Source organism: Micromys minutus (genome assembly GCF_963924665.1).
Source record: "Micromys minutus genome assembly, chromosome: X".
Lineage (NCBI taxonomy): Eukaryota > Metazoa > Chordata > Mammalia > Rodentia > Muridae > Micromys > Micromys minutus.
In genome coordinates, this window is record NC_137970.1 from 1174850 (window position 1) to 1200355 (window position 25506).

The 25506-nt window shown below is 37.6% G+C and overlaps 1 protein-coding gene across 5 annotated transcripts in view; it reads left to right on the forward strand.

Annotated features, from left to right (window-relative positions):
* Positions 1-25506, forward strand: part of DMD (dystrophin) — a 1259848-nt gene that overhangs the window by 1140806 nt on the left and 93536 nt on the right. For all 5 annotated transcript variants that reach the window (XM_080910294.1, XM_080910293.1, XM_080910296.1 and 2 more), the window contains 4 exons: positions 4613-4687; positions 16949-17150; positions 19337-19422; positions 21754-21911. In XM_080910294.1, coding sequence (XP_080766420.1) covers positions 4613-4687; positions 16949-17150; positions 19337-19422; positions 21754-21911 — 521 coding nt within the window. The remainder of the gene's footprint in view (positions 1-4612; positions 4688-16948; positions 17151-19336; positions 19423-21753; positions 21912-25506) is intronic.

Genomic DNA, 25506 nt, shown 5'->3' on the forward strand with positions numbered 1-25506 from the left:
TCATGCCTTATAAACTGCTACTGGCAGTTCTTAAGGGAAACAGGACCTGTATTTAACCCAAAGTATGTTTCCGTGTCTTTCTACAGCTCATTTTCTAGAGAGGTTGAGGGCTTCAGTCATAGGTGTGTAAGATCCATACTAGTGAATATAGGAAAACAGCTTAGATTGCCAGAAGCAGGATGGGGGTCCATTTAATGCCGCAAGATGAGTCTTACTATAAACTAGATCAGAGCACCTTCAAAGTTAAAAGGTGATGACTGGGGAAAAGAGACTAAGGAGAAAAGTCTTGATGATGTGGCAGAGAGAATAAAGCGTCATAAGAATGCATCTGACAGCTTCCTTTTTATTTCTGTTTTGGCTGCCAGATTATCATGAAAGCAGGTGCTCAAAGAAACACTGCCATATAGGAACATTAGACACTGGGTACCAAAAACCCCTTACAGCTTGTATCATAAGCATGGCCCAGATATAGCTGTGCTGTTTTGAATGCTTTGGTGAGTATAAGGAGACCACAGTCCTTCTACACAATGGTCCTCACAGTGTGTGCTTCTTGGTCAGGAGCATTGGCATTACCTAGAAATTTGTTAGAAATGTAGATTCTTAAGCTTTATCCCAGACCTATGGAATCAGGAAGTCCTAGAATGGGGGACTGGGGAATTTGTGTTTTAAAAGTAGTCCTCCAGGTATATTCAAATTTGGAAAAACATTGGTCTTGCAGTAAGGACTCTCAGGCCACCAGCAATCCATTGAGACACAGACAGTGTTGAGTCCAACTTAGTGTACCATTCTAAAAAACTAAGACCTGCTAGAACGGTCTTCGACCCTGTTAATATAAAGGCAGGCAATATTTCTAAATCTTCTTCAACAGTGTTCATAATTTGCTTACCACTAATATGAATATTAGCCCATATAACATCAATTATGATAATTAATGAAATCCCTGGTGTAGTGGGAGCTAAATATAGCTGCAAACGTTTACTGTGGCCACCTCTTGAATAAAGTATTTGATTAATTTCTGGCCAGCCACTCCTGGAGTATGCATTCCTGATTAAGACAACTGACCACCTCTACAATGTAGCATAAACTAACACATTCATACATCATGTTATACAGTCTACATGAAGGTTTTTTTTAAACTATTACAATTGACATTATTATTGCGTAACTTAAGCACAATAAAATAGTTCCATTCTGAGGATACAATTTTTGGCAAACTCATAGTCATGGAACCACTACACCAATCAAAATGCATACTGTGAACATCTAGATCATATCTGTGGGTTCCTATGAGTAGAATTTTCCACTCCTATGCTACAGTAGGTTACCATTTGGCAAGAGGTTGTATAATTTTGTGTAAGTTATTTATGTAAAACCAGTTGCATGGATTTCAGATTGAGTTTTGTTGTGTTCTCAGTAGTTATTTTCTTTTTATTGTATGTCACTAACTATTGTGTGACCAGCACAGGTTGTTTATTGTGATTCTGTTGCTTTGTTTCCAATTCGGGTATGTGATGAATAAAGCATAAAGAAAACATTCAATCTTTATGTGAACATGTATTTTAATGTAAACATCTATGAATGTGGATCATAAGATCCATGCATATTTGATTTCATAAGAAACTCCCAATATGAGGCTAGCAGGGTGGCTCAGAGGTTAAGAGCACTTGGTGCATTTGAAGAGGACCTAGGTTTAGTTCTTAGCACCCACATGGTGGCTCACCACCACCCCATAACTCCAGTTCCAAGGGATCTCACATCCTATTCTAGTCTCTGTAGGCTCTAGATACACATGTGATACACAAACATACATGCAGGCAAGACACTCATACACATTAAATACAAATAAATAAAACTTTAAAGAAAAAAAAATAAAGAAACTGCTAATGTAACTTTCCAAAGTTGTACTGTTTTGTGTTCCTACAAACAGAGTAAATATTCTGGTTATCCATATTTCTGTCATTATTTGGCATTGCCAGTTTTTGTTTAAAAAATGTGCTGAATGATTTAAAATAACTTACAGATATTCTTTTCTTCTCTCTAATTTAAATGTAGGCCTGTATGTTTGGTTTCTGCAAAGACCACAGAGTTAATAATGTTGATCCATCTGACTTAGATAGAGATTAAAGTATTTCTGTTTCATCACGCTAGAATTAGTGTTATGGATAGCATTTATCTGTGACCGCTAGCTATGCTGTCTCCCTTTTGTTCATTTACTCACCCAGTCTGTCAGTCAGTTCTCTGGCTGCATTGGAATTGCTTTTTTCAGAGAGCAGTTGTATGTCAAGTTGCTAAGAAATAGGACAGGTGGCAGGATTCTTCTCTTTAAGTAGCTTTTTGGAACTGAGTTTCTGAAACATACATACATAGAAACTCTAAAAGAGAAATATAACTAATAAGGCTTGTGCAGACATGAATAAGGACATTGTCCAAATGAAGCCTCCTGTTAGATGGCTTTTAGTGACTGGCTGTAGAAAACAGTAGGGCAAATTGTCAAGTTGTTACTCCATGCTGAGTATTAGGGTTATACCTTAGAATATAAAGCTAACCATCAGAGAAGCTTCCTCCCACAGCAAATGGGAGAGAGAGAGGGGTGGAGGAAGGGTGGAGGGAGGGAGAGAGAAGACACACACACACACACACACACATACACACACACACACACACACAGAGAGAGAGAGAGAGAGAGAGAGAGAGACAGACAGACAGACAGACAGACAGACAGACAGAGACAGAGACACCTTGGAACACAGAGCTATAAATGAGATGTACCCATTAAATCCCTCCCCTCAGAGCTCAGAGAACCTCCCAAAAGAGAAGGCAAAAATAATGTAAGAGCCAGAGGGGACGGGGGACACCAGGAAAAGAGCCCTCAAATCAATGAAGCAATGCTCTGATGAACTCAGGGCCAGGAGCAGTAAACACAGGGCCTGCTTCTATCTGCACCAGGTCCTCTGTGTATACATTGTAGCTTTAAGTTTAATGTTGGCTATGGGATTCCTGAATGAGTGGGTTTCTGATTCTCTTGCCTTCTCTTGAGTTTCTTTTGTTGATCTGTTTCACCCAATTTTGATGTGGTAGTTTTGTTTTACCTTATTATATTTGATTTTATTGTATTTGAAAAAAGATAATTGAATAGATGAACGAAAACTTAGACAGCGGGGTGAAGGTTAATAAATGTTACTTATATCCGTTGGGAAAGGGAAAACCAGTTTTCTCCAACAGTGGATATAGCAGCAACTCCTGGGCAGGCCTCATGTTTGGGAGTAATTGACAAACTTATAGTGAACGCCATAGTTTGGTTTGTATGTTTTTATTTGCTTACAGTTTGGTTGCTTTTCATTTTGTGTGGTTTAATTTTGTTTGGCTTCATTTTCTTTGGCAGGGGGATTCTTGGTATATTGGGCTTTTGCTTTTTGAGGAAGAACTTAAAGTTGAGTGGGTGGGGAGATATAAAATATATATAAATTATCTAGAATATCTAAATAATAAATATATAAAATATCTAGAAAGAATTGGGAGAAGAGAAGAATATGATTAAAACATATTTAAAATTTAAAACAGGTTTAAATAATAAAGAAATAAAATAAATATAAAGCTAGTTGCTAGTTCAAGATTACAAAATTACATTTAGCAGGAAGGTCAAAAAATCTGTTCTTTAAAAATAATTAAAGAGGATCATATATTTGAGAGAGAAATTTGGGGAAACATCGAAAGGTTTGGAGGAAAGAAAGGGAGGCATAGAAATGATGTAGCGTTCTCACAGAATTCTCAAAAAATTGAAAGAATTTATTCTATTGTATTGTGACTATAATAAATGATAATGTATAGTGTACTTGAAAATGCAAAGAAGTTAGATGGATATTAAGTGTTCTCACTACAAAAATAATAATGATGCTTGGGAACGGATGTTAATTAGTAAATTTAATCATAGTGTTATGTGCTTCTATACCTCAGACATCATATTGTACATGCGACTATGTGCCATTATAGGTCAATTTTTAGAAAATGAAGAAAAAATGTTGAAATATTTTACTTAAAATAATATATTAAAATGCACAATACAGACTATATAAGCATGCTTAGATTGCTAAACAGTATATGTTCTGCATTTATGGGTTGTTTTGATATATTCAGTTTTATAAATTTCTTTAATTTCTATCTTTTCTATAGTAAACACATGTCCCTATTATAATGAGAAAGTTGTAATACTGATTCTTGTGTTTTCAGTTCTCATAGCAATTTCAGTAATATATTCCTTTTTTTAAATTCTGTGCAGCAGGCATTTACTACAGTAGATCCAGATTAAAATCTAGAAAAGAAAACCATCCCGTCCTTGTTTTTGCTCTTGGGAGCTAGCAGGGCATGAATGGCCTGCAGGCTCTGCAGCTACAGGCCTTCACAGACCTGTCACTCAGGGGTGAAGGGAACAACGACTCTTTCCTTAACCCTAAATGAACAGAATTTCACCTTATAAGGCTTGTCACATAAGCACAAGTTTTCTTTCTAGCCCATTATTGTGACTTTTTTAGCTGTTGGCAAGTCATTGGGGATTTCTTCTGTGCTTCCTGAGGAAATAACAAATGATCTTTGTTTTCCTCCTTTTTTTTTCCAGCTGACCTGAATAATGTCAGGTTCTCTGCTTATAGGACTGCCATGAAGCTCAGAAGACTCCAGAAGGCCCTTTGCTGTAAGTACGAGCCACTATTTGAAGGCTTTGGTATTTTTTCTTTGCTCAAAGAATAGGGCCTGGAGATTTTTCACAAGGTCATTTTGCCAGATAAAATTCATTCTTTAAAGTGTTTGGTTTAGAATCTACCTAGATTATTATTTTGGATGAGAACTATCTCTGCATGGGATCAACAACTGTTGTTAACGTGATAAGATATTAATAGATTTTGTTTTTGCAATGAGTAGCATTTGCACCCACATTTACCTTTGTGAAAGTTACATTGCCTCCCACTTCCCATTATGCCTTCATTTTTAAAGGATATTTAGTATTAGAGGATTATGGCAATGTTATTAGAACCAGGTTCACAGATATGTGTCTTTTTTAATGCTAATATTCAGAGGGATGTTATGATAGAAGAAAGATGATTCGATCTTTTGTTTGTTTTTCCAGACAGGGTTTTTGTGTGTAGCCCTGGCTGTCCTAGAACTAGCTTTGTAGGCCAGGATGGTCTCAAACTCTTGGGATAAAGGCAGTAACACTGGGCCTGACTAGATTATTTTTCAAATCATGTACATTTGTAAAAATGCTGAAATGTGACCAGGATACTTTTGTTACATGGATATTATATCAACAAAATGAATTATGGATAATATTGTTTAAGTGTCAATATGTATTAAGGATATGTCCATGAAATAGATAGGCACTGACACTACTAAAAATGAATTTATAATGTAATGAGGGATGCCCAAGGTATACATGAAAATCTGGAGACTCACACAAATGCACATAAAATCGTCAACATGTTACAATCGTAAGTATCAGGGTCATAACCATGACTGATATAAACAGTGATTATTGTGTCCATTTCCAGGCTGAGGCATTGAGGACAAGTGAATAGATAATTTGATTGTCATATTTAGTTTGGTAGCACTAGAAGAATGACACACTATGAACACTAGCTTTGTGCATGAGGTTCAGAGAATGCTCATGACAGTTGGTGTTGGCTAAGCCACATAGGTCCAAAAACATAGGTAGAGCTCACTCGAGGAAGAATGTTCTAGTCATTCTGAGAGAAGGCAGTATTTTCAGGCCTGGAGCCTAAAGAGAGCAGAAAGCACTCGGGGACTGAACTTCAGCATGGCTACTGTGCAGAACTCCAAGGAGGGCTATTGTGAAATACTAGGCTGGAGAGAGAACCAGCAGACAGATTGTAAAGAGCTTTTTAAACCCACGTTAAAGACTTTAGTGGTCAGTGGGAGCCATTCAAAAGATTTTGGCAAGGAGATGATATGGTTGAATTTTCACTCAGAAAACCCATTCTGGATGTGAAAGAAAGCATAAGTTGAGGGGTTAAACCACTGACAGAAAAGAGATCTGTTACAGAATTGAAACCAGCAATATGGTAGCCTGAACAGGAACGGAGGAGCATTTCAATAGATAGGAGGTAGACTAAGCCCTAGTGGCTTGTGAATAGTGAGTTTGGCTGGCAGAGTTTGGTGAAATGTACAGTACTGAGGAGAAGTGCAGACACAGTATTGGCAGTCTCAAGCATGGAAAGGGTAAAATAGTATAGTGAAAGGGAGAAAGACATGGGGAGGTGGAAGGAGAGGGAGAGAGGGGCGGAGAGCAGTCATGTAGAACAGAAAAATGAGTATAAAGGAAAACGCAAGATGTTGTAGTGCCATGAGGAGAAAAAGGGATCTGTCATTAAGGTCAGATGATGTTGGTGATAGTGCCCTTTGTATATAGCAACAAATAAAGCCTTAATAACTTTGGTGAAGGTAATGCATTGATCAGTTTAAAACTGAGCCAAAAGTGTAGATGGTTGGCACCTGCCTATGCTTACAGACCTTTAGTTATAAAGGGGACGAAGGAGGAGTTGTAATAAATTAGAGATGACTGAGGAACTAAAAATTACTGGTTTAAGAGGAGAGGATAACAGTGGGCAAGATATGGGCAGGTGGCCTAGACACCTTCCTGCTACTGCAGCACCAGAGAGAAGGATACCCGCAGCTTCTAGGTAACCAAGAAACTTGGCAGAAGGAAGGCGGTAGAAAACTGTCTAAAGCCAAATATTGTCTGTGCGGTGTTTGAGAAGCCCCGTGACACAATTAGCAGTGGAAGGTAATGAAGCTAACACTGCCCTTGTCTTTGTGGAGAACAAGAGGGAGGCTCAGTTAAAACCCAGCATTAGGAAGCGCAAGGAACAGAGCATTTTACACCAGCGTCCTTCCTAGTGCTGTGACTCTTCTCTAGCAGTACCCAGCGGTCAGAGGCTGCACCCTTCAGTTTTAGAACAGGCAGATAACAGCTTGGTGGGGGAGTCCTAAGGACTTGGATAAATGGTGGTTAGAATCTTGAATTCCGGTGCTATGTTGAGTAGGGTAGGTACGAATTTCAGTAGAATTTGGCAGTTAGGAGGGAGAAGGACCAAGTGGCCAAGTAAGATAGGAAGAGTTAGTAAAGGAACTGAAAGCCATGAAGCTGTCTTCATGAAGGAGACACCGCTGAGCACTATTTCCAAAGTGGAGGGCTGAAGAGATGACTCGGCCAATAAAGGCTAGGCTCACAACCAAAATGTTTCCAAAGTGAAACTGTTTTAAGTGATCAGGCTATGGCCATTTACATAAGTGACAACGTGAATTAGGTGTGAATTATCATGGAGGTATAATAGAAAGTTAAAATATTGAGAAGCTAGGGTTATATATGGGCATTTCATGCTAATATTAAAATCACTCCAAACTGGGGACAGAACTGAGAAACACTGAATGATTATAAACCTTGGCCACTAAGGTTCTTTGGGACAAATATGTCCAATACAGAGGTTCTTAGAAGTGGGTGGTATTATAGTCAAGGAACTATTGGCTTCTGGTTGTCACATAGAGATGTAAGCGCCCTAGAAGTGAAATTATTGAGAAGAATTAGGTAGGCTCATTTCTTTTCATATTGAGATTTCCAATGCTTAACACAGAACTGGGCAGAGAGTAAAATTTTCTGTTTTCACAGAATGAATGCATGGATGAAAGCCAATGGAAGATTCCATTGCCTTACGAGCTTATAGCCTGAAGTTATCATTTTCAGGTGTATAGCTGCCAAGTTGAAGTAGTTAATAAAAAGCTCCCCATGCCTAGGATTTCCTTGGGGACCTGCTTAATGAACCATAGCAGGCACAAAGGAGTTTGGGGTGGGGTGGAGTCAAGGGGCTGAGTAGAGAAAGTCTTCTGTCTTTTTTTCTTCTCTTGACCCTGCCCCATCCCAGAGATACTGCTTTCCTTTGATGAAAAGGAGAATTATGAACTGGTTATTATAACATGCTATAGAATATTTCTGTAAGATCCAAAAAGTTCAAAAGAGGTAACCAGCTGTTCCAGGTTATACTATGACAAAACTCAGAAATAGACTAGGTAGAAATGTCTCTAATGTCTTGCGACTATTATCCCTTTCCATAACTGTCTGGGAACAATTTGAACATTATTCAGTTTTTATGGAGAAAGAGTCCTGTTCATTGGCTTTTATTTCTGTGTATGTGAAAAATTTTGATAAACACTAGGGAAGTGAAGGAGTTAGATATTGTATAAAAAACATGTTAGCGATTTGAGGTGATAACCTTGTATTAAACTTAAGCTCTGAATGTAGGATGATTTTGTTGAATTTCACTTTTGAGCAGATTTGAAATTCTCAGCATTTCTTTTCAGAACTTCACTCTTATTTGGAAAAAAAATCAAGGATAGCAAAATTAGAGTGTATTTATCTAAATTAGGTACTGAATTCTTAAGAATGCATGGCTAATGCCATGCCGACTGTGGCCCCATGTGCAGTGAGAACAGAGTGAAAAGTTCTGCCAATCCATTTACTTTTGAAAAACGTGTGGTCCAACTCCTTCGTGAGTTTCCAATAAGTGATTTAAGAACTTCCTCTAAATTTTGTATTTGCTTAGGTTTATCTTCTAGTTCTTTTTTTTATTTCTATGCCTGCAAAACTTTGATAAAGAGCTATTGTCCTTGGTCTGAAGCAAGTGAAACTTGCCCTGGCTAGTTTTTCCTACCAGTGTCTGCTTCTGCTATGTCTTACATTAATGGAAATTAGTGATGTTATCTCAATGATTTCTTGATGCCAGTGAAGAGATTGAATTACAGATGCCTTGGAAAACATACTTAGCTACCTCTATAAAGCAATTGATTTTTTAAAAACTTGTCTATCAAAATTCAATATTTCAATAAACCAAATAACACATTTTATCTAAGATAGAGAATAGGCTACTTATGTTATGAGCATCACCATTGGCTTACAATACCCCTCAGTTTATAATCACTGTTAAATGTTGTATGGTCTATAGTGATTTTCTAAGCATTGTTAGTAGAAGTTAAAGTTGAACTTCAAAGATAAATTGGAAATCTTAGTAAGAAGGATTTGTGCGCTGGTTTATATGGCTGAGAGCTTGAGGGAAGTATGAAGAAGACAGTGTAAGCTTTTCCTTTCTTTCATGTTTCTGATGACACTCTATAAGTGCATATCTTCTATAATTAAAAAGATAACCAAGTCCCAAGTGTAGAAGAAAAATGCACTTAACAAAGCAGGCATACTTAGTTTATTTTTGTGTAGGTGTTTGAAGAAACTCACAGGCCTAAATAGGTAACACTAAAAATGTGACCACTATTTTTCATGCAAGAATTTAAAAATAATTTGCCTCTGTTTAGAAATGAAATCCTAAATTATAGACATGTGCTACAGTACAAATTTGTCTTAATATTCTGGAACTTCTGCATATGTCTTGACTATGAAGAACAAAGGGAAACTGTGCTTTCTTCCATGTAAATGGACCTACCATCTAACAGTGCGCTGAAGGTGGCTAAAGGAGGCATTAGGCAGGGTTAGGTTGATATTGAAGACTCCTAGGAACCCACAATATCATGGCTTATACGCCTACACTTTATTGCCATAAAAAGCTACAACGCAGTAGCATTAAATGCAGAATATGGATTTTCAACCATATAATTCCTCACAATAAGGGCTCCCAAGAAACAGTAGGATTATTTCGTTCTTCCTCATTTACTTTTTTACATACATTATTTTTCATGTAAGGTAGAGGGCATATCTCAGGTAAGAATTTACAGTATCTTGAAGACATAGCAAACAATGATTTTAAAAGTATATCACTTTAAAGAGGTCAGCACCTCAAAGAGAAAAAGGTTCTGATAACACCCATATATCTTCTATATCTTCCAGGTAATGGGTCACATTGTAAGTCTCTCAGATGTCCATGAGTTAGTTGCAGAATGGGAAAAGAGCTGGTTGGTCCTCAGTTCTAATGTTGTGATATCAAAGAGTACTTTGTAGGCTCCATTATCCAGTGATAACTAGTTTCACATACCCATTATTCTAGGAACATTTCTGTATTTGTCATTGTTTGTGGAATTGGATACAGTCAAAGCATTGTTCTTACCCTAGGACTAGAAGAATTCTTTCATCAATTAACCTTTGCTATTTAAGAGTAAATTCTAGCTGGTTCTGTATTTCTAGTTCATTTATACAAGTTTCTTTTTAAAAATTTAGTTTGTTAAGAATTTCAGGATTTCTACTTGTTTTGAGCATATTTACTCCCCTCCACTACTTCTTCCCAAGTCTGTCCATTTCTTTTTCTGCCCATGCAACATTGTGTGTTGTGTGGTTCTTTTTTCCTTTCCTCTATTTTTAAACTCTTAAGTGTAATTTGTGATGTCCAAATATTCTTGAATGTATGGTTTTACACTGTACTGTGGAAGACTCAGAGAAAAAATGTCTCTCCTCCCAGTAGCTAATAATTTGCCATTTATTCCATAGCAAGGGGTGGGACTGTGTGCCCAATTCTCCTCTCCATGCTAGGGATCCGTCTGGGTTAAGTTTTCAAAGGTTTCGTGCATGCTATCACAATCTCTGTGAATTCTTATGTACAGAGCCCTTCTGTGTCTCAGAACATCTTCCCGTGTCATCCATTACCCCTGATTCTAGATAATCTTTTGTACTCTTTGGCAATGATCCCTGTGCCCTAGGAGAAGGATAGATATATGTATATGTGTATGTATATGTATATATATGTGTGTGTGTGTGTGTGTGTGTGTGTGTGTGTGTGTAATGTCTCCCTTAGGATTCAGTATTGTGCCTTCTCTGTACTTTGGCCATTTTTTGGTCTCTATATTAATTACTATTTACTTTAAACAGAACACCCTCAGATAAGGGTTAAAAGCTGCAAAGATCCATTGGTATAAACTAAAGCCATTAGGAGTTAGTTTAATACTATGTTAGTTTAACATGATAATGGTAATAGATTCTTTCCTGGGGCCTATGTTATGCTTAGCCATAATTTCTTGACCTGTCAGTAATACAAGATATGACTTTTTATCATGTGGAATAGAACTGAAATCCAATCAAAAAGTGGTTCATTATTCCCATAATGTTCATATCACTATTGCACTAGTGGACAAGTTTTTTCAGGCCATATACCTGAGTCACAGAACATCAAATGTAGCTGGTACAGACCTGGAAGCATCCACCAACATGAGTATTTCCTTTGGATTTAGCCATTGTGTTGGTCCTTGTTGATGGTGGTAGCAACATAAAACATTTCAAGTCCTTGCTCTAATGAGAATAGAGATTGGGTTGGTCTGCCTTTTAGACAATCATACCGTTATGACATCTTGAGTTAGGCTTGATACTGAAAAGATATAATCCATTCCATATGGAATGTATGTATTTGAGTTTCTATAACAGTATTTTTCTTGATTTTGCAGTAGTATTAGTTTGGTTCTGTTACAGTGACAGCCTCCATGGCCAAAAGATGCTGAGGGTGTTGATTGTTTCACTTTATGATCATAGTCCATTACTGAGTAGAAACTCAAGGCAAGAACTGAAACGGAAGCCATGGAGGAACACTGCTTATTGGGTCGATCTCAATGCCTTGTTTAGTTTGATTTGATCTTTTGTTTTTGTTTTGTTTTTCTGTACATCTCAGGATCACTTGCTCAGGAATGACACTTCCTAAAGTGGGCTGGATTGAGTCACATTAATAAAGAAACTTCACCACAGGCTTTCCCATGGGATAATATGAAGGAGGTATTTTCTCAACTGAAGTTGCTTCTTCCCAGATGACCAGTGCTTGTGTTAAATTCACAAAAAGTAACCGCTATAGCAATATTGCCAGTGACTGAGATTGTATTGTAAATAGGAACTACTGGGTCTGGCATTCATCAGGAAAGAGAACTGTGATGGAGGAACTAGGTACCAGTAATTCCCTTCGTCAAATTATCTCTTAATTTTAATTTGGTTCCACAGGTATAGCCCATTTCTCACAGTTAATAGTTGCTCAGATTCCTTTGTTTGCTGCTATACCCCTGGGTCAGAGAAAGTAAAACTCTCTGGAAGGAGATTGTGGCCCCCATTTAGCCATTGCTAATTCAGCTAAGAATTACAGTTTTCATCTGCCCTAATATCAGCATGTAGATCCATTCTAATCCACTTTGTTAACTTCTATTTGAGTTCTTACTAGAAAATTGAATTTTCATCCATAATGAAATCCAAAGCCTGTGCTACTATAAGCTAAGAGTAGCTGGCCAACCAGCATTGCCAATTTTTTTTCTTTCTAAGCAATGCAATATTTTAGTTAAGAATGGCTTATGACTCTTGTAAATGCTCTCATTTTTTGGTAATTATTTTATTGGATATTCTTTGCATTTACATTTCAAACGTTATCTCCTCCTCCCATTCCCATACCTCCTCCCTTCTTAACTTATCTCCATGAAGGTGCTCCCTCTCCTAATCACCCACTTCACTTCAATGCCTTGTCATTCCCCTACATTGGGAAAATGCGCCCTCACTGAACCAAAGGTCTCTCTTTACGTTGATGCCAGACACTGCTGTCCTCTGCTACATATGCAGTTGGAGCCATGGGTCTCTCTGTGTGTGCTCATTGGTTGGTGTTTTAGTTCCTGGGAGATGTGGTGGGTTTGGTTGGTTGGTAATGCTGTTCTTTCCATGAGGTTGCAAACCCTTTCTGCTCCTTCAGTCCTTTCTCTAGCACCTTCACTGGGGTCCCCGTGCTTAGTCCGATTGTTAGCTGCGAGTATGCTAATCTGTATCAGTATGACTCTGGCAGAGCCTCTGAGGAGACATTGATATCAGGCTCCTGTCACTAAGCACTTCTTGGCATCAGCAATAGTGCTTGGGTTTGGTGACTGCATATGTGGTGGATCCCCAGGTGAGACAGTCTGTGGACGATCTTTTCTTCAATCCCTGCTCCTCTATTTGTCCCTGTATTTCCTCTCATGAGTGTTTGGTTCTCCCTTGTAAGAAAGACTGAGGCATCCACTTTCTGGCCTTCCTTCTTTTTGAGCTTCATAAGTTCTGGGGATGGTTTCTTTGGTATTCAGAGCTTTGTGGGCTAGTATCAGCTTATAAGTGAGTACATACCATGGGTGCTCTTCTGTGACTGAGTTACCTCACTCAAACACTCTCACTCTTGACACTGACTCCAGTGATAGTAGCAGTTACTTGTTAGGAAGGACTTTAGGAGCCAAATGGCATTGGTTGCAAATCTAAAGTTCTTTTCAAGAGCAGATATACCAACTCCATGAGAATAAGATATTGCATCACAGCTACTGGCTGGATCAATCACAGCTTGTTCCAGAGACAGTTTTTTTTTTTGTTGTTGTTGTTGTTTTGTTTTTTTGTTTGTTTTTGTTTTTTTACAAAATGCCACACCAATGCACATTTCATCTCATCTTTAATCAAGATTCACTAATGTGAACACAAGAACTTTGGCAAACCAGGAGGGCAAGCTATCGTTTTGCTTAGGGATTCCTATATCTTAATGATAACCTTAAAAGTTAGTCCCAAACACCATAGCAGTCATGAGTCTCACTGAGACAGGAGAAAAAGAGGGAAACAGTCACCATGACGATAATATATAACCCATTCTTACGTATCAACGGCTCACTTATTTCATTGCTGTGACCACTGGACTTGATACTATATATAGTAAAGTGTTCTCAGCCAGCTCCAGGCCTCTGAGAAAACCATTATATCACATATAACTACATAAGAATACACTGAATAATGAAAAGGTTGATTTTTGTAGATTTCACATCATGTACTCCAGTCCTACTCATTGCGGTCCCACCTCATGTTTGCCCTACATACTTGTAACCTCCTCCCCTCAGAGAAAATAAAGAATTGAATAATAGTAAAAAAGTCCTGTTGTGGAAGGTGTGGTGTGGTGTCCCAGTGTGTCCCATGGTATATGTCTCTTTGTCCACACATCTTTACTTGCAAGTATGCATTGCAATGGGTCATTGGTCTGGTTTGAGGCCTCTGGGTTTTGCTACACTATCAGTACTAGATCGTCACCAGGATTTGGATATCCTGTTATTGCCCTGTGTCATGGAGATCCTGCACCTTTGCATCTGTAGGACCAGCTGTTTCACATGATCTTGAAAACACTTCATAGGTCGGGGAGAAGCAATGACTTGGCTTAACCAGATCCTCCTCATGGCAAATAAGACCGTTGAAGACTACTCATTTCTCTCCTCTTCCTACATTTGTTTAGTCCCACAACCTTTAGGCATGAAGAACACACCACCATTATAATCTTTAATGACATCAAAACTGTGGCTTCTTTTTTTCATTAAAGTATTTTTGAGGAGGTGCAAAGATGGCTTAGTGGTTAAGAGCACATATCATTCTTGCAGAAAACCCAAGTTCCAGTATCCATATCGGGTAGCTGACAACCACATGTAACTTCAGCTCTAAAGGATCTGGCTCTTTGCTTGTTTGGTGCGTGTGTGTGTGTGTGTGTGTGTGTGACATTTCAATTGCTCAGAATTCATTCCTCATCTCTTTGCTGATTTGTTGCATGGTCTCTTTCTGCTTAAATAGAATGTTTTTAAAACTTTTTTCATGAAAACATTTTTTTCCTGTTTACTATGCTTGTTTGGAGAAATGTGTTGTAATGGTCTTTCGTGATGGATTGGTCCTGTCTTTAACCACATCCAGTTTTAGCAGAGAATACTATCCTGGATTTCTATCCCATGTCATCTTCTGTTTCTGTTATTTCAGAGCAATTGCCTACCTCCCCTCTGGGGCTATTTGTACTCTAAATTTTCTGTTGTCTGTTACACATATTCACCTGCATCAACATTAGGTCCAAAAAAATTAAATTCATGTAATTTCACTGTTTGTTACCATCACATGGGTTCATTAGACACTTCATAAAAAGTGTGTTTAAAAACTTATACTCTTCTTATATCCTTGGATCCAAAGCAAAATAGTAACAATAAAGTATATAGTAACAAAAAAGAAAAAGAAAAAAATCAATACCTTCCTTCAATACAATGTTAGGAATATTGGTATATGGAAGAAATCTACTCTACCCGTTAATAACAACACTGGCATATTTCTGAAGTTGCCCATTACCTGAATGTGAGCATTTGTGCTCTCAGCAGACGAAGGAGACGATGAAAATCTTAGTACCATGTCTCTGTACCTCCCTTCTACCTCCCATGTAGACTCCAATTAACCTTTCTTGCTCTATAGAATCCTGCCTGCTTGCATTGATATTTTTTATTCTTTATTATTTGCCTATCTGACTCTCAGATAGGGCTTGCAGCCTGCCCCTTCCTACTTCCAAGTTTACAGCCTCGGATTTTATTTATTAAAAAAAGTAAGATCTTTCTTTTTAGAGTACAGTGGAGCACAGTATAAAGATGTTTATGGCAGTCACTGACAATGACCCCATAACATGTAGCTTAGTAATGTAGTATACCTCCTAATTTGTGGAGTTATATTCTGTGCTGTTCACTCAATGATTAAATCACCTAAGGACTTTTCCTCAAAAATCGTTCCTGACATTAAGCAGCGTATGATTCTATCTTAATGTAAGAGAGGCTGTGATGGAGATATGTGTGATCGTGAGTTATATCCTTAGCAAAATAAAATCTGTAAGCAAGTAAGGGGTGTTAGTGTAGGATATTTTAGGGAAACCAGTCCATGGAATTGGAGGACAGAGTTTTGCTCATAGGAATGAAAAAATAATGGAAATTATCTTTTGCTTCTGCCATCAGATCTTCCTGTTTCTAGGGAAACTCCACAGTATTCTGTTTTCCTCTTTTAAGAGAGACAGTATGTGATGGATAAGTATTAACCTTCATACTTTTCATTGATATTGAAATAGAGCTCACCAATAGTAATTAGTAAAATACATTATAGCCCTAAGTTCCCATTCCCTGTATTATTGGGAAAACTGTTTACTGGGTGAAATGGCTTGTGTGCATTTCATTTGAAGTTATATTTATAATTGCAATGCTGCTTCCCCTTAGGTATGTGAGAGAGGCACTTAATTATCATTGATTCTTTGTCTGGAAGCACTGACATTTCAGAGCAGAGCTTAGGTGTATCATGTGGTTAGAAAAATACCAGTGTTGCATTTTCAATTTGGCTAATAAATTGGGAGTTAGAGAAAAGCATCATTTCATGACACTTGGGAGTAAAGGTAGTGATTTGCTGATGAAAGTTTACTTTCATTAATTATTTTCTTTTGGCACATGACTAAACACTACCTCAGACTGAGGGAATCTCCCCTAGCCTTAAAAGTTCTTAAGTGTCAAAAAAGCACATGTTAAAATTCAATTTGAGAGGAAAGGAGAAAGAAATGAGCCTTCGGCTTGAAAGCTGCCTAGATTATTTAGTTTGCCTATAGAAAATTGTAGTGAAGTTGGTTATTTTTTGTTTTGTTAGTGTGAAGGCAGCAGAGAGATGCTGAGGTGTTTATTTAAAGGAGAAAAATACTAATTATAAATGCACACCTAGAAATTGAATTTATACAGTTCTAACCCTCCAGATTCATCTAATTGATCTCTAACACTAGTATGAGAAAGGACTATCAACCTGTCTTGTGAAAGCCCTACCGCATCACTTTTATTCCTACTCAGGTAGAATGACTATAGGCTTCGAAGACAGCTCCCTTTAAATTTCAAATACTCCCTGATACTCCAGGGAAGAAAATCGTATAATTTTGCCTGTGCGTTGATCCACTGCCAGGGAGATCTGAAAACAACTTTTGATTGTGAATACTGTTAAAATAGGATCTACTTAGAAGCTGAGGGATGAGAACAGGAGACCATTAACAGAAGATGGAATTTGAGTTTGGTGTTTCCTAAAGGATATAAAACAACTCAACCGGCGTTCTTAAAGGAAAAGGAGTGAAAAACCTTCTTGTGCATCATTTGTGCTTTTGTGTGTGTTTTTCTGCAGTGGATCTCTTGAGCCTGTCGGCTGCATGTGATGCCTTGGATCAGCACAACCTCAAGCAAAATGACCAGCCCATGGATATCCTGCAGATAATTAACTGTTTGACTACTATTTATGATCGTCTGGAGCAAGAGCACAACAATTTGGTCAATGTCCCTCTCTGTGTGGATATGTGTCTCAACTGGCTTCTCAATGTTTATGATACGTACGTATGGCAAGAGGGGACCTAGTTAACACAGTGATGACAGTATTGCCATTACAATAGTGTTCTAGAAGCTCTGGATATCATCTTTCCAGGGCAAATTATTTATGAATATGACTTGAAACATATCTGATAAGCTAGCAGCAAGAGCTGGAATGCAGCTGTTAATCCCAGAAGGAGGGGATCTTTGGGAGTTTGGAGCCAACCTGGTCTACACAGTGAGTTTCAGGAGAGGAAGAACCACATAGTGACATTCTGTCTTGGAGAAAATAAAAAGAGCTGAAATGTAGACTGCTCTCATGTCAGAATACAAACAGAAGCTTGGATAAGTCATCTTTTTTCCCCAAATAGAATGAGTTATCCTGTGCCTGTGGTTCTTTTTTCACTTGAGTTTTGGAGTTCTCCTTCCATTTTGGAGTGAGTCCTCTCATGGACGAGAATGGCAGTGCCCCGGGCAACGCTGGCATACCTGCTATCAGATCAAAATTGTCTTAACAGATGGGTAGGGCAATTATATGGAAAACTGTGAATGGACGAGTCACACAAAATGAAAATAAATTCAAAAACAGCAAACTCAGCTCCTGAAAATAAGCAAAGACGGTTGTTGTTTTATATTTTGCTCCGGTTTTTACAGAGCTGTCCTTTGGCACCTCCATTCATCACCTTCTCATAGTTAGAGAACAGTCATTTATTTCTTTTGAATTGCACACAGGGCATAGCTCCAGTTCTCATTTTTGTCTGGTGTTTAATGGACATAATTGAGGAAGGAAGCAGAAGGAATAGGTTTTGATTTTTCACTGATTTCCTCTTAGGTCTCAGAATTATTACACACCTCATTCCACATATCAGCAAGTACAAACTCCTATTTGGAAATCTAGGATGGTTTTCTTAAAGGGATTGCACATAAAATACTTTGTCTTCTGTTTCTGTTGTATGCATCGATATTCTCTGGTGTTAATATGCAAACATAGTGTTTTCTTTGTTCATTTGGTAAGATATTACCTTTTTTAAGTTTCAGGACCATCAGACTATTAAATGTATATACCTATCTACTTGGTTATGCATCATATCAGATTTTAGTTGTGGTTTGCATTCACATTTGTTTTAATAAGGGTTTATATTCAGGTTTCCCTCATATTTTTTAGCATCATTTACTTTGCAGATGAGATGTGAATGGATTCTGAACTTCCATTCAACCTATCTGAAAATTATTTGAGGATAATTTTAACTCCTTAAAGACTTTGTTACATAAAGTTTATCTGTTAGATGTTGATTTGCTTTTTCTCTACTAGCAAAAAGATAAATTTTGCAGTGATAGGAATTTCATACAACATTTGTGTTTAGGATTTTTCTTTAACCAAGAGACCTAATAAGCTGTACTGATTGCAAATTTAGTGTATTGACTAACAAACAATACCAAAATCTGAGATTCAGTTACTTTCCAAAATAAAATAAGAAGCGAAAAAGTTGTTGAAAAAATATGTTCTTTTAACAAAATGGAATACTCCATAGTTAAATTTTCATGTTAATAACCTTTTGTGTGGAATACTTTATTCTAATGTAAAAAAAAACATAGTCATATTAAAATGTTGATGTAAGAGTAGGTTATTTAAAGCATATATTTTAATGCTTTCTGGTAGAGTATGCCATGGTTTCACTGGATATAAATATTCATATTTTACATTCTGTGCCTTGTGACCCAAAGTGATGACTTATCTTCTTTGTAAGCAGTGGTTGGATGGAATTCTGGGAGTCCAGAACAGAGTAAAACAGTTAGTTGCTAGAAATTGTTTTTGGCTACAATAACCAAAAATGACAATTAGCTTTAGTAACCAGAACTGCTGATAGACAGTGATAATTCTTCCCCATACTCAATCAAGGTGGTTCTCTGTAGATGTACAGAAAGGTATTTTATCCCTATTTTATGTAGAGATGCTTTGGCAATTCAAGTGAGGACTTTTAAGAGTGGAAAATTGGATAATTATTCATTAATTTGGTTCATCAAACTTTTCCATCGAATTCTAGATCATGAGACAAATAGATAATGAATTCAGAGAAGATCTTAACAACCTTAATCAAACAATAGCCTATAGAGTTCCTGTATCCAGGGCCTTTTTGCACCTTGATAGGAATTTCTACACTCTATTGGTATTCCAGTAATTGTTTTCTGGTTTGCTTCTTCATAATAGGGGACGAACAGGGAGGATCCGTGTCCTGTCTTTTAAAACTGGCATCATTTCTCTGTGTAAAGCACACTTGGAAGACAAGTACAGATGTAAGTCATGTGTATTAACTTTGCATTCTTTATTGATGTTGCCTAATTACCTTTGTTCAAGATGGGAAATGATATTCCATTCTTATTTGACAGCAGGTTTCTTGTATAAGATGCTTTTAAAGGGTAATAAAATTTGGGTTGTGCTGTTTCCTGTCAGACATTAAATTGAAGGTATTTAAATAGAGAATGAGGATTAGCTTCTCCAGTCTGAGTATTATTTTAGGTTACATTGGCTGTGTCTGAATAAAACACATGTTCCAAGGGGATAAAGTCTGATTTCCTAACCCCTTTGTGTAAGTCAGGAAAAGAAATGTGAAGGTTTAATCCCTGCATTTCCCCTGCCTTTGGATTCCCATTTAAAGAGTACTATCTAGCATTTGTGTTCAAAACACAGTGTTTATTTTATAATCACCTTACTGCAAATTGTACTGACACATCCAATTCTGTGATGTGACTAACATTTTACTGTTTGGTGGATGCTAGCCTGCTGTTTCTTAAAAGGTAAATAGCACCCTCTAGAATTTTCTTTTGATTAGCTATTGAGATTTTCTACTTGAAAAGTGTACATCTAAAATAAAACACAGATGCTAAAGGCCTGAGAGTTTGGATGACCAAGTCAGCCTTCATGGCTATCCTTCCTGTGGAGGACTTTTGATGGTTTTCCCCTTGACATGCTTGTAAGAAATGTTTGCAGGAGTAATTGAATGAATCTAGCCGTCCTGGCTTCCTCCTAAGAACTAGTCATGCAAAGATGAAGAGGTTTTCTGTGTGTAAAGATGATAAGGAGACAAAAACTCATGACATCGCTACAAAGCCACCTGTGCCATAGTGCTCATTTTTGTGGAGTAAACCATAATACACACAAACCACTGTAGCACCAATTTTAGTTCCCATGGGAATTTTCCTTTCCTAAGAACTAAACAAAACAAAATACCCCCTCACACACACACACACACACACACACACACACACACACAAAGAGAAACACTGTTTTGAACCATTCAAATTTATTTTGGATGGAACAGTATTTCTAGGTACTTTTCTCTCAAATATTACAGTTACTTCTTTTGTCGGGCTTATTGAATTTTAAAAGGACATGGGTAGAAGTGGGTCTCCCTATATTCCTGTCTTTACTTGATATTTACAAGTTGACTACCTAGTGAAACACCTTTTTTAAGAGAACAAATACCGAAACCATGTGGCAGACTCGGAAAATCAGTGATAGTATAACATAATATGAACTAATTACATAGTTCATAGTCACAGCATCCTGTGTGAGCATATATGCCAATCTCAGTAAAGCTTAATGGGCTTATGACTCTGTAAAGAAGACCTGATTTTTGCTGCATCTTTTAATATACTTAAAGGCTTTTGGCTAATTATATGTCTCTTGGTTCTAAAATTTGGTGGTAGGATTCATATCATATGTATATAATAGTTATCCAAAGATTGTGTTTTGCTTTGAACAATTCAGGTGTTCAAAGAACATATTTAGGGAACTGATGTGCTAGGATACTTTCTGTCAAGCCTGTTAACGTAAGTTACATTCCCAGAATCCATACAGTATATAGAGAAAACCAGTTTATGTAAGTTGTCCTCTGACCTTCACATGCTCTAAATGCATGCATACATAATATATCAGTAAACATGTAACTTTTAAAAGTACGTGTGGGGTAGGCAATGGAGCCATAGTTAAAGGCCCTTGTCACTACAGCTGATGACTAAGTTTGGTTCTTAACACCCACAAGATAGAAAGGAGAGAATTGACTCCTGTAAGTCTTACACTTTGAATTGCACATATGGGCCATGAAAATATGTGACTCTCATTCTGCCTATAATGAAATTATAAATGAATGAAATTTTTAAAATATCTGTGTAAACTTTCCTTCTTTGCAGGTCTATAGTGTATTTAAATTTTCAGACATCATATGTAGGTAGTAATGATTAACTTAATTTATAGAAATGTGTATTAGTAGCATAAATTAGTTTTAATCCCTCTCAGCCTAACATAGAGAAAGCCATGAGTTCAGCTCCAAGAACAGTATGAAGCCACACAACTATACTTAGTGCTCAGGAGGTAGAGTCAGGAGAATAAGAAGTTCAGTGCTGTGTTCAACCATAAAGCAAGTTTAAGGACAGGCTGCACTACATTAGACCACACCCCACCCAACTCCCTAAAAGAAAATAGATAAAGAAAGAAAAAGAGGGAGCCCTTTTTGTGGGAATATTGGCTATTCCTGTGAAATAGTACTCCCATTGAACTGGACAGTGGGGTTCTGTTTATGTCTACTTATACTTCGATTTTTATGATTTTCTTTTTTTCTTTTATAGACCTTTTCAAGCAAGTGGCAAGTTCAACTGGCTTTTGTGACCAGCGTAGGCTGGGTCTTCTTCTGCATGATTCTATTCAAATCCCCAGACAGTTGGGTGAAGTTGCCTCTTTTGGGGGCAGTAATATTGAGCCAAGTGTCAGGAGCTGCTTCCAATTTGTAAGTAACTCCTCACCTTTTTGGTTTTCCGTGTGTATGACAGGGCAAATGTTCTACCAGCAGCACACCCCATGCGCCATCTCCACTCCACACATATATACATATATCCAGCCCTCCCTACAAGCCTTGCAGTGTAAGATCTAAGGTTTGTATTTTTTCCCTAATGTTTATTTGCTCAGTATACCTCTTGTTCATTCTGCCTTTTCCTGCTCCATTGATTCTTGTTGTCCTTTCTTTTCTGCTTCTTCTCCTTCCCCTTCTCTTCCTCATCCTCTTCTTCCTCCTCCTCAGTGCCTAAGCACTGCTGTGATAGCCATGTGGGCTGTTTCTATTTTTGGTAAAGTAGGTAGTGCTATAATGAACATCTTCATGTGATAGTTACTTTTCTTAAAAATCTCTCTCCCTTCCTCCCCCTCTCTCTCTGTGTGTATTTTCCAGATATAAACGTGGGCATGTGTATACCATATAGGACAACGTTGAACCTCAGTCCTAACTTTCCAGCTTGTTTCAGAAAGGGTCTCTTGCTCTTTGCCTGACAAACTGACCCACCAACTCTCAGGGGTTCTCATATCTCTGTATTTTCTTTTGTCATAGGACCAGTGATATTGCAAACATACAGTATACTGCCTGGCTTTCTATAGGTTCTAGAGTTCTGAGCTCAATCAAGTCTTCATGCCTCTGTAGCAAGCACTTAACCACCAAGCCTCCCAGTCCCATTTCTTTTCTCTGATGTTGGTTCCTCAGGATAATTTCTCCAGGAATATAATGATCAGATTCAAGGCTATAAATATTTTTGTGGCTTTTGATTCATATTAACAGATGGCTTCTCTTTAACAGCTCTTTCTAGTTGTAATGCCACCAGAATTAATGTAATCAGATATTTGCAAGACCACATTATTCACTGTATTCTCATGTATTTTAAAATGTTACAAGCTGTTTTACTTATGTGAGGTTTCTGAATCCATTTTAATCCCATTCACTATGGCTAAGATTTATAAAATTAAAGTTTTTTTTTTTTTTTTTTTTTTTAAACCACAGACTAAGAGAAAATCCTAGGCAGCTTTCTAGGCAGAACCCTGTGACTATTTGGATGCTAAAGCAGTTTGACTCTTGAAGAGTTTTTGACAATATAATTGAATGTTCACAAAATAAGCCCACTTAACATGGAGTGAGGATATATTTGAATCATTTTGCCAAAATGGTGGCAGACTAGTTTTAAAATAGATATAAAAAATAAATGCATTTTTACCATTCCAAAGCATGAATGCACTTTCATTATGAAACTTTTTTACATGTTGAAGTAATATCTCAATTCTAGAATATTAATACTACTAACTTTCATATAATGAATTCTAACAGTCATATATAATAAAGATGCATTTAAAAATTCAGTTATACAACAACATGCAGTGCTATAAATGGCCCCCTAATCTTCATTTTTCTTTTAGTAAAATTCTCCATACTTTTTGAGTTAAAGCTATGACGTGCATACACTAGTGCTCACTTAGTGCCTAAGTATCATATCTTAGGTTAAAAGTAAAGATCAGATTGTAGTGGTATTGTCAGCTATCCCGACTGTGTGATGGCCCCTGTTGTGGAGAACAATGCTTAGGACTCCCTGTGACCTCCCTGTACTGACTCATTGGACGGCTATTACCCGTCTTGCTGTAGTGTCTCTACTTGGATTTGGTTGTCAGGATAGGTTGAACTGAAGCTCTGTTTTCCCTGGTGAGGACACCAGTCTGTTCCACCTCTGCTTTTGCTAGTTGCCCCTTTTTCAGTACTCTGCTTCTCTTAGTTGATTACTTGCCTTCTCTGTAATAGCAGCACTCTCTTCTTAGCATCAGCATTTGAACTCAGTCCATCTTGCATATTGATTGAATTCCTCTGTGCTAGCTGGCAAGCTCCTGGAAACCTCTTTTGTTTGACTGGGAAGAAATTGACCAAGAGATGCCCAGTGATAACAAGTGACTTTTTATTTGCTCCTTGATTTTTTTTCTCCTTTAATTTCCTCTGAGCATTGTAATTTGAAACAAGAGAATTAAAACAAAGAGTGTTTTGAATCCTTTCCTTCACTGTCCTTAACTTGTTTCTCAGTCTGCTCATTGCATGTGCACACATTGTTATCTTAGGAAGCCTAAGTACACACTATAGTGCCTTTCTTTAGTGTGAATGCCCTTTTATGTACTTTATGTACATAGTAACTGTCACTAAAAGTCTCCAATTTCTTCCATTTTCTCCTGGTTAAGTTTTAGTTCTTTATTTTAGTCCTCAGATCTTTTCTAATGTAGTGCCATAACCATTGCTTTGAAATGTTGCATTTGCCACCTCAGAACAGCCACATCTCACTGTTTGGATTTAGCATGAGTATAAGTCATGTCATGGCCTTTGTTACTTATAAAATTTTGCTTTTATTCCTATGAATTTGCTCACTGAATTCTCAATCTTTTGAGGAGTGTATAGTGGCAAGCTTCTGAGGTTTGTGGTTTTATGTTTGAACAAGTTATCTTTAGCCTCCCTCAGCTTTTAGCATGGTTAGATTCTCATCCTTATCTGCCATATCTTTCCCAAATATGTTCTTTCTGACACCTCTTCCCAGCCTGCTTTCAAGGGCACACAACAAACATTGCATCGCATTTGTCTTGGGTCCTGGATAGAATAAGATATGCTGTATGAAAAAGTGGGATAGGCAAGAATTGTTGAGGGGATGATAAGATCAAGTATTGATGGACTGGAGGTTTATAGTAGTGTGGACCCAGATGGGCTTACCTTATTGGGAGCCTCTTAACTTGTAACCATTTCCCATCTGTATGAATGGCTCCATTGTGAATGTTTCCCTCAGAGTCCTTGTGCTGGCCCAGGCTTGCTTTTCCTCAACCTGGTGCTCTAGTGGTCACCTTGCCTTTCATTGTACCAAAGGCATGCAAATACAGTGTTTTCATTGGGAAACATAACAGCTGTGAAGAAGCTCACCCTCTGCCCTTTGAAGTGGGAAATCTTGGGAATTGGGAGGCTTGCTCCTTCCACAAGCTTGTGCTCAAAGGTTGCTATTTTTGCTAGCACGAGGAGGCTGTGAAGTGCTTGTTTCTCTTTTTTATTCATTTTTTGCATGTTAGGTGTTGACTTTAAAGAACAGTTCTTCCGAGTCCTTTGGTTCTTGTCACCACATAGAAAACTTACTTTGCTAATCCAGTTGGAAAGGTATGGAAACTTCTGGTTCATGGTCTACTTGAGGCAGGGAGAAAGGTGAATTTCCATGGGCCAAGCTCTCTAGGTGATCTTCAAAAGGTTCCCTCAGCTCTTACAACAATAAGAAGGAAGTCACCCATCAGATCTAAAAAATAAATAAAAGAATAAGAACCTGTATGGCAGCAATAATAATCCCTTTACACAGGACGCAGAAGCAGAAGAATCACTACGAGTTTGAGGCTACCCTGAACTACATAGTGAGAAGCCATCCTGGGGTACATAGCAAGGCCTTATTAGAAAAAGAACAAATAAGAGTCTGAAAAAGTTGAAAATGTACTTGTAATGTATTAGGATGGTAGAGCTGAGTTTGGCTTCCTCAAATGCATGCAAAAAAGTCCAGGAGTGG